The 10569-nt window shown below is 34.7% G+C and overlaps 1 protein-coding gene across 3 annotated transcripts in view; it reads right to left on the bottom strand.

Annotated features, from left to right (window-relative positions):
• Nucleotides 1–3560: 3560 nt before the first annotated feature.
• Nucleotides 3561–10569, bottom strand: part of LOC136037018 (cell division cycle 5-like protein) — a 54333-nt gene continuing 47324 nt past the window's right edge. For all 3 annotated transcript variants that reach the window (XM_065719437.1, XM_065719442.1, XM_065719449.1), the window contains exons 12-14: nucleotides 8371–8652; nucleotides 6757–6885; nucleotides 3561–3744 (exon numbers count right to left, since the gene is read on the bottom strand). In XM_065719437.1, the coding sequence (XP_065575509.1) occupies nucleotides 3631–3744; nucleotides 6757–6885; nucleotides 8371–8652 (525 nt within the window). In that variant the 3' untranslated portion in view covers nucleotides 3561–3630. The remainder of the gene's footprint in view (nucleotides 3745–6756; nucleotides 6886–8370; nucleotides 8653–10569) is intronic.

Here is a 10569-nt window from a genome sequence, read left to right as displayed (position 1 = left end):
AGTGGTTACGCGACGACTATAAATAATAATGTATGAGGACGCATATAGAACCAACTTCTTCATAACTTCAAATGGTATATTTTATATTCGAAACTAAAGTAAAGTAGTTGTAGCTCGTACTTTCAGAATAAAAAAAAAAATAACAGCATGAATCCAGCAAGGTTTCATGTTTTAGGACAAAGTAATAGTCTATTAAGTTGTATGCTCAGTGTACTTGAAAGATAACAAAATTAAATGGTGCTTGAAGTAGAGAAGTTTGTTTTCAGCAGAAACAACGCCATAGAAATGTTTCATCATTTATCTTTAAAAAGAAAATTTTGCCTTGGTAAAGCATTTTCATAGATTTATGGCATTGACAGCGTTTGACTGATGACAAGAAACAAACCGAAGTATTGCTACCATTAAACATTTGTTGCAGAAACCATTTTTGATTTCCATCAGGTTCACAGGGAAGGATGGGGCCTTTCAAAACCCTGCTTCGCTTTAAAAATCTTCATATTCACAACATTTGCTCAGATTTCATCATAATTTCCCATCATTTTCTATATTTTTATCACTCTTTCTTTTTTTTTCTTTGATAGATTATACTAGAATTTGAATATACCTTTTACTCTAGGCAGATTAAAATAGCCACAATAAAACTGCACCCAGGCCTCCCCTACCCTTGGATTCACCACTTATCAGTTTTTAATGTGATTAAGAAAGACATAAAACGTAATTATAACATACTTACTTACTTACATACAACCCTAGCCGACGGAGAGCCAAGCTCAATATGCTAGACTAGAGCATAAATAATTGGAACGCTACGCCAAGTAATACTGATCAAATATAGTAAAAACAAAAAATAATTCATCGAAAACACAAAAGGTACAGACAAAATAGAACAGAAAGCCAACCCAGCGCAATTCAAATTTTTATTCCATAAAGTTGGTAAAATGATACGAAATTAAATGCAATTCAAAATTGAGCTACGCCTAAAACTCTTCAGATAAAACTACTACTAATACTAAAACAATTCATTATGCCACTTGAGCATAACACAGCTACACACGACCCTCCTCAATCCCATCTTTTCAAAGCCTCCTCTTTACACACCCAGGATGTTCTAAACCCTCTTACGACATCCTCCCACCACATTCGAGGACGACCTACATTTTTTTTGGCCCTAGACGGTTGACCCACAAGGACAGTCTTTCATCTTTTATCCACAGAGCTTGCCCTAAAGGTCTCAAACTTTAGCTCTAGAAAGCGGGATTGAACCACGTTTTTTGCACAGCTTCCTGTTAGAGACACGGTCAGTCAGGGGGGTACCCAAAACAATCCGTAGGAAATTTCTCCGGAGCAAATCCTCCTCCGTTTTTGAAGCGCCCACACTTCAGAACCACTTCAGCACACTTGACCACTGTCATCAATAAACAGTTAAATGAAGAAAATCGAAAATCTAAACATACCTTATCTATGCGGGAATTTGCAGTTTTCACTAAACTAATTCATTCTTCCTTGTCTAGGTTGTAGCGTCAAGGGAGCAATTATCTCGATATGCGATTAACGTTCATCCTTTGGGCTCATTAAATTTGAACTTGTTATAAAAAAAAAAACTCGAATCTCAGAAAACAGATGGGTCATTTTTTCCCTGTGCTTTTACCATATTATGTCATATTTTCCAATTACATCTTCTTTTCTTTAAAACATTCGTTTTTTCTATTAACTTATATATGAAACGAATTCTGATCTGGCAGATCTTGCGATAGCCTTTTGAAAATACATATTATCTTCTCATATCATATCATAAAACACAATTCCTTCGGGAGGGAAATTTATCTCTTTACAAGCAAAATCGCTTGAAATAAGGGTAACCAGCTTTGCAAAAGCCCAGTCGAGTTAGCTGAAAATCTGACGAGCTTTGGGCAAATAAAAAACCTCGTTTATTCCACCAACTCAGGTATGAACGAAGGAGGAGGGGAAGGAGGTTCAGACAAGGCCCCACTCCTGTCCCAAACTCACAATCCCTTTACAATGTTCCCTCCCATTGTTCGTGTAGCCCTCCGGTTCTCACTCTTTTTCAGTTGAACACACGCCTTCACCCTTCCATTAAAAACAGAGCAAGTCCTCAAGATGAAATGTCATAAACATCCAGTCAGACAAAAAGTAGATTTCTTTGATTCCACCAATAGTAATATATCATAGCAAAAGAAACACTTAGAAAGGACAGCCTGAAAGACTCATGCCTTTATTCAACCTCTCGATCAATTGAAGAGTCGTCAGATTCCAGAAATTTTGATCATAACATCCTTATGCGGAGTACTATCCTAGTCGTTTCAGCTTGTCCAGATCATCCAACAACAGCAAATTTCCTTTTACGAACTCCTTTCAAGCAGTTATCTGAATTTACACAGATGCTCAGACCAGTGATGCTCATCAAGGATTTTGATGAGTTGACAAAATTCAGTTTTTATCGGACAATTACACAAATTTTTCCTCGCAATCGGCAAGTTCTTCCTTCATAATTTTCATATTATTGTACTGCAAAGCAAGTAACAAATTGCAATATCTAAAATACATATTTTAGCATTTCTGGTATAACAGGAGAAGAACAAAATATAAACACCGGCTGCAAACAGAACAGAATGATCACAAAATCAAGTGCATAGTTTAGCCGGTGCTTTTTTCTTGTATCTTTCACTGTTAGGGGTAATTTTAACGTTCCAGACATAAATCTCACACAGAACAATAATATCTCAGAGGAATTCCATATGGGCTGTATGATATCTTCAAGGTATTGCCGGAACTGGAATCCCATCAAACGAAGTACGTTTCATCGTGGATAGTGCAAAAAACAGTAGTGAAAATTATTGTTCACTAAGGGACAATAATTTTAGGAGGCAGAATAAATTTGAAAAAAAGGGACTAAACTAAATAAATGAATTTACACGAGCCCTTATGTACTTCTTTTCTCAAGGTGGAAGGTGGAATTTTTCAGGTTTATACAACCCCGACTTCAATTTTAGGTGGTCGGCAAGATAAAAAAATGTAGAAGAGGTACAAGACACTTTACTAAGTCAACGCTATTGCACTGACTTTGATTTAAATAGGTATAATAATTTTTGTTGACAACTACCCATCAAAAGTTATTAAGATAATACAGTTTATGCCCAATATAGTGCTCTCGTTTCGATGTGAACTTGAGATCTGAAGTTTAAAACCTCACCTGTTCTTTTCGAATGCTGATTTAATGCGAAAACAATGATTTTTCTATAGTTTTTATGGTGTATCATAGTATATTGTTTAATTGTAGTTGCGTAGTTAGAAGACAAGTAATACCAACTGGGTTACACAATACGCAAGTAATACAACCGAGAACATCACAGAACTGGAACATTGTCAATATTACCTAAATATGATCACAAAACTGAATTAAACCACAGTCATCACCAACAAAGAAAGAGGGCACGCACAAGAGTGAGAGTGAAAGGGAGAGTGATAAGAGATATGAAAGGGAGGAAAAGAGAGAGAAGAGAGAAAGAAATATATTATCTGATGGTAGATTAACAAAGTAGTATAGCCAAAAACTTTATTTTTTCTTAACTCTAGACATTACGAATATCTATAAAAATAAAAACAAGAACGTTACGCTGGCAATTCCGGTCCTTTAAGCTCTTCCAACTCACGTACGAGGCTGTCATATTCAGATTGAAGATCTTTTTCACGCTGTTTCTGCTTTTCAACATCGTCCTCCAGCACCTGAAAGCAACAGTTTCAAAATCTTTAAGAAAAAAAAATCGTTAATAGAGTCACAAAGAGGATACTGTGGCATAATTAGATTAAAATTCTTATGGGGAGTTTATAATTCCCCATAAGAATAATAATTTTATAATACGACATCTAAAAGTTCTATCATTACACCATAATAGATATAATATATAATAGATATATTACCCTTCTAGGATTCGCATCTTAAACTGAAACAATTCTTGAGTTTCAGTTCAGTTTACTTATGATAAAACTCGTGTTATGCCACAGACTGCCCTTTTTATCTTTTATAAGGCTCTCCTTGATTGATATTTTCAATTCTGAAGTACTTAATCGCTTTGGTAAGGTTTTCATAGTTGTAGTCCAGTGATGTCATCTGTAATGTCAGGGTTATTTTAAGATACCAAAAAATGTTAACTAAGTGACCCGAGCTTTCAAGCGTTCAAACGAAAGATATGGATAGTGTAGTTGGCGCTAATTAGAGATACTAGTAAAATAATGACGAAGAACACACTGCCTTTCCATAATCAAACAGTTCGTTTAGAATTACTTAGTTTAGAATTAGGTACTTTAGAATTTTTAGATCTCTATTAGAATTTTCGTCTAATGTTGGTTCCCCAATAGATACATTAGACGAAAATTCTAATAGAGATACAAAAGATACAGTAGGTGGTCAGAGACGCAGTAAACTATGTTACACCAAATGAATGAATCTTCTTCTTTTCTTTTATATAATGATTACTTCTACACAAAACAAAAGAGTTCTAAGAAAAACAATCTCAGTTTTTCCAACATACCATGAAATCCGAAATAGCACTTTCATTAAATAACGAGGCTATCAATAACGCGATTCCGATAATCCGGAAAAGTGTTATTTAGAGGAAAATAGGCTCAGAGCCCATCTGAGTATGCATTTTTTACTTGCAGGCATATTTCGTTTCTCTCAAGGATGCACTCCCTCCTCCTTTCGGGAGTGATTTAACAAAAAGCAATTTCAACTGAATTAAGAAATTCTGTCATGAATTCAATTTCTTCATCTCAATTTCTTTCACAGACTCACACGAAGTAAACTAACACGTTTCTTCATCCATTTTAATTTTGCTTTTTCTTCTAACCGCAGGTTTCGTCGTGCAACATTTTCATTTGCAATTCAATTTCAATTTTCTGTTCCTTATACCATGCTTTTTCGTTTAGCTAATCAGACGATTTTCTTATCATGTGCAATTTTAGATGTATCATAGATACTAAAAATGATCCCTCCACTTCCGGGGGAAAGATAACGTAATTTTTGCTCTTGAAATGTACACAAATGTGAATTAATCTCATCAATTTTTTTTTTTACCAAAATTAAGGCTCTAAACGAATTTTCCCAAACTCCTGACCTATCTAGATCATTTTTCAGGCCAAGAAATCAAATTAAAACCTGCACGAACAGAAGACTTAATTTAAACGTTGGCCTGTCTTGCTACAAGGAATTTCAATATTTGACTATCTGTATGTATGCTTACTCTATCCTCTGCCTTACTGATTTTTAATTTAGAAGACAAAAAAATGGTTCTAAATAGAATTTAAAATTCCTGAACTTATTCCCCGAGCCTTGCAATACAAATTTTCTTTTAAAATTGCAATTTACAGTGTAAGAGCAATTAGACTTACTGAAAACAAAAATATATTAATCCTCTAGTCCAACACGAAATTCAAAACCACTCTGTTCCTCCGCTTTTCCTTCATCACCGTCATCCAGGCCATTTCGGATATGTTGGATATATGGTATTTTGTTAAACTGGATGCCAATAGTATTTTCTGATTTATTTTTACTCTCTGACCAAAGTATTTACTCAGCATCCAGACCTTTCCCCCTTTCAATACTCCATGAAAGTTTCAACTTGATACCCGAGCCGTTTATAAGACACTGCACATGAGTCATTTTGATAACCTGGAAAAACTTACTGTGCTTTGATCCATCTTGGTGCTTAACAGTGAATAGATTACAAGTTGCAAATATATCAATGCTGCAAAAATGTTAAAATTCCTAAAAAAAAACAACACTTGACGGTAGGAACTATCCATTAAAATTATTTGTTTAAAAACCTGTTTACAGTAACGTAAAAAAAAAACGAAGCAAGAAAAGGAAAAAGACAAACCAAAAATTTACGAAAAGAAAAAATTATACTTGAACAAGAATACTAAACCAAAGGTGACCTACTATTTTCCTTTTATATCTTTCAAATAGTTTAGAAAGTGAATTGTATGTTTTCGAATTTGAAATGCACGGCCATAGTAGTACGCAGAAGAAATATTCGGTGATACGGGTGAAGCTGGAATGGATTTTTGCTTTACCATAAATGGTCTTTATTCTTTGTCTTTGTAGCAACTGCGAGTTCCAGATTGGAAAATTAGCCTATTTAGCATATAGAATTGGGAAGCAATTGTTTACAGGTCATTCATAGCAAGACAGAAAATAAAGGTTCGCTTAGCTGAGGGAGTTTAAATGTCATCAAGTCTACCAGGGAGTTTACTTTGTACTGGACTTAACCCACTTTTAGTATTGAACCCTCAACTAACAAAAGTCGTAAGAATGGATTTCGATATTAAGCTTAAGAATTGTACTTCTCGCCTCTTTGCCTTTATATTGATCATTAGATGCAAACCAACAAATAACGTACAAATAAGCTTAAAATCGTACAAATAGTTTTACAGACATTCTCTGCGACCCAATCCAAGGGGGAGAAGTTGTATTCAATCCTACAACGAAGTTCCTAGTATCTTTTTTTTAACCCTGTTTTTGGGAATTATCTTAAAAATTCCAAACCAAACCGATCCCGTCCTGCAAGATTCTTGATGAAGCTCCAGGATTCGATGGACTAACAAAACCAAATTCATAGCTGCAATCAGATCCCACCATGAACGAGGATAGGATTTTTCGGACCGATTTGAGGAGGCGCTCATCACCCTCATATAACCCAGCCTGCAGGTATGAACAAGATAGAGAAATTGCCTTACTTGTAAACGTCTAGGAATGGCTTCACTTTCATTTAGCCTTAACCGAGAGAATGCATCAACTTCTAAGGTTGCACTATCGTACTGCTGCACAAGCTCTTCGAACTGCTTTGCCAGCGTAGTGACTCGACCCTGAAATAAAAAAATACAACATCAAAAAATTAATATGTCAAGGCAAAATCGAATACATTTCCCAGGAGGAACCTCACGTTACGTCTTTACCAAAGAACTGCACTAGAGCAAAATCATGAGGTATTCACTTAGTCAAGTAGGAAGGTAGGTAGTCAAGTGGGACCTAGAGAACATTAAAGCATAGACATGACTTTTCGAACTTCGATGATACGTGCTTTGCACAATTTTGTTCCAAGTTTGGTGTTTAAGTTATAGAAATAGTTACCATCTATATTACATCTAGCAGCTTTTAAATCTATAAGCTTCAGCTTTATCAGTTCTTTCAGTCAGTGTTTGGTTCTATTAGCTGATTAGTACAAGTTATGTTTTAGGGATAAACAGAATCATGCTAATATTAGAGGTTAGTGTCTGTCTGTTTTGGGAGCTTTATTCAATAGGAAGAGAGGAATCAAAAAATTACCAAAAGGAAATAGTGTTTTCTCTTTCAATTCAATTGCAATAATTACTCAAAGGAAAATATTCTCTAAAATGCAATAAAATCCAACGAATATCGAATTCAATAAATAATTATTTAATATGATAAATATTTTTATATATGATAATTATAGTCATTAGTTATTCAATAAAATAAATATCCAATAGAATCTAATTAAATAAAAAATATTATCCTCAATTCAAAGGAAAATATTCTCTAAAATTCAATAAAACCTAATAAATATGGAATTTCAATAAATAATTATCGAATAAATAATTATTTTTATAAATAATAATTATAGTAAACATATTTTCAATAAAATAAATGTCTGATAAAATCCAATTTAATCAAACTTATTACATACATATTCACATACATCATTACATACATATTCTCTTCAATTTAAAGGAAAATATTCTCTAAAAAATATAATAGATATCGAATTCAATAAATTATTATTCAATATAATTATGATTCTTATAAATAATAAATACGATAAATCACTATTCAATAAAAAATATTCTCTTCCAATTCATTTGGAAGAGAGGAATCCAAAAAATAAAAAAATATGCAAAATAAAGAAAATTACAAAAAATAAAAACCTCGAAATCCCTGCCCCCTCCGTGTATGCTTACTTGCAAAACAATAATATATATACCTCTTTCTGATTTTTCTTCTTATAGCACTACAGTCGATAAACCTTATATTAGCTAATCTTACTTTTGTGAGACCTTCTCAGTAAGCGCCCACCCCATCGTTTAAAAAAGAATCTATATAAACTTGAGTTTTCATCGAATCCCATTGAGTGAGGATACTTCGACTAAGTGGGAGGTCTCCTCCAGGTAAGTTAATAGTAGGGAAAATGCCCGAAAAACACCAAATCCCCACCCTATCCCCCTGCTTCGCCTGAACCTTTCAGTAATATATTATATTTTTTCGATCGAATTAAAAACTTTAGCCTTGAAGGGATAAGTTTAAAAGTGAAAAAAAAAATTTGCTTGTAAATTCACCTGATATCCTGCTGTAAGAATTCGAAGCTTTTTCTCCAATTTTCCAGCACGTTTCGCTTCATTTGCCATATGATTTCTATTATTTTCTAATCTTTTCTCGAGAGCATCTACCCTATCCTTACGACTGACAAGCGACGCACGAGTATACCTACCCTGGTTGGGTAGGTAGAGCACCTGTGCTAAGCATTCCTCCCACACTTGGTTATAAGCATCCTGGGACAAGTCTCCGTGGTTCATCCCATTTTTGACTATTTCCATCTCGGCAGCAAGCAACTCTTCGGCCTGCAAAGAAAGTAGGATGAAACCAGTGGTAAAAAAATTAACTCCCATTCCCAGTAAAATCGACTTAACGCAGTAAGTAATCTATGGATGATCTGTGACGTAAAACAATGACTATTAGCTTGATTTTTTCTGAAATGCCAAGTTCAATTTAAGTTATTCTGATAACACACTTTTAGATTTCAGGGATATATTGGAATGGGCTTTTAATTAAGTCAATGACTCATGGCAGCAGCCATTTCTCAGGCAGCAGCAAAACTACAAGTTTAAATAACAAAAAAGGCAATATCTAGGCATTTACGGCTTCATTTTTTTAATAATTCATTTGAAAGTTTATTTTTTATTCGCGTTTATTTAAAAGTTTTGTTTTATTTCCCTTCATTTTCTTTTGGTTTGGACATATTATGTTGATTTCCGTTCCTTTTCTTTTATTAAGCAGGACTCAAAGTCCGTTTTGGTGTGATATCCGGTGTAAATACCTAGAGATGAACTCTATGGACTGAAAAAAGACAGAAAAACGCAACTCAGTTCCGAAAATGGCACAGCTAAAAAAATAACCCGACACGATTTTACAAGACCAATGATATTGATCTATTCAAATTCAACTTAATAGTTTTTTGGATTTTAGCAATAAAGCACTTGACTGATTCGATTATGTGTGCTTAAAAACGATATTCCCTAGGAATCCATATACGAGCATATAAACACAGAAAAAGGGTTGAAAAGATTACTCTCCCCTGAGACTTGAAGGACAACTTCTAGAAATTATGCTCTAATCTGAATTATTAGATCGACTAGAACAGTTAGTAGATACATCTCTACCTGATATGATGGCAAACCCGTTTGAGATTTTACTTTTAATTTGCAATGGGTCATATGACGCATCATTCTGCTCCTCGGTAACAGAGACATCGAATAGCATTAAGGGTTCAATAATTTTTTTCTAGGAATACTCTTTTTCGTAAAATTATTTGTCAAACTAAGAAAGAAATAAATAGTACGTGGTACCACAAATATTTTGAATACAAGATCATGCAAAAAAAAAAAAAAAAAAAAAAATTAATTACCAACTAAAGGACCTTAGAAGTCAAGAAGCCTCATCAATCCGATACAAACAATACAATGTAATGAAATTATTTAAAAAATATAAAAAGAAAAATATAGACGAAGTGAGGAGCATAGAAGGTGCTTTTATAGGAAGCTGCCAGGGTCTGCATTTTCAGAATTTGAAGTTTAGCAAGTCTTATTCCCATGCTGGGATAAGCTCCGTCCTGGCCGAGTGGATTGGTGCGCTGGATTCAGGATCCTTCGTGTGAGAGGACGCGGGTTCGAATCCCGGTGTACCCAGTTGTTTAATTTAGGACGGGGGTCAGTGGCATGACTCTGTAAGCTTAACCAGAGTCGACCCAGCTCTAAATGGGTACCTGGAGAAATCTGGGGAAGGTAAACAGGAAGGGTGTGCGGAATCACAGGATGGTTGGCCCCCAACCCACCATTGCACTTCCTGGCTGAAGGGCCAAGAAACGGCGCCCAGCACCGCCGGTAGGGACTGTAAAGTCTAATGCCGTATCCTTTTTTTTATCCCATGCTGTTCATTTAGTTAATTGTTTTGTTGCTGATGTGACATGGCCAATTATACGCCATCTATAATATAATATTTGATTCCTTAATAGATGGCGAGAATAATAGAAGCTCGCTACCGACACCACCGAATGGGCGCCCTCCCTCTGGGTACGCTTTTTGGAAACAATTACATAAAGAACACATAGAGTGTAAAATATTACAGCACTCAGAAAAATCGACCACATTCTTGGATGATTGGCCCAATCTACCTTCCTATATCTCATCTAAATCTCAAAAAGATTAGAAGCTTCAATTTTTTCTAAAACTCTTTATATTCCTTATCTTAAACAGAAAATA

Source organism: Artemia franciscana, chromosome 2 (assembly GCF_032884065.1).
Source record: "Artemia franciscana chromosome 2, ASM3288406v1, whole genome shotgun sequence".
Lineage (NCBI taxonomy): Eukaryota > Metazoa > Arthropoda > Branchiopoda > Anostraca > Artemiidae > Artemia > Artemia franciscana.
Note: the sequence above shows the minus strand (reverse complement) of the source record. Positions and strands in the feature narration are given on the sequence as shown.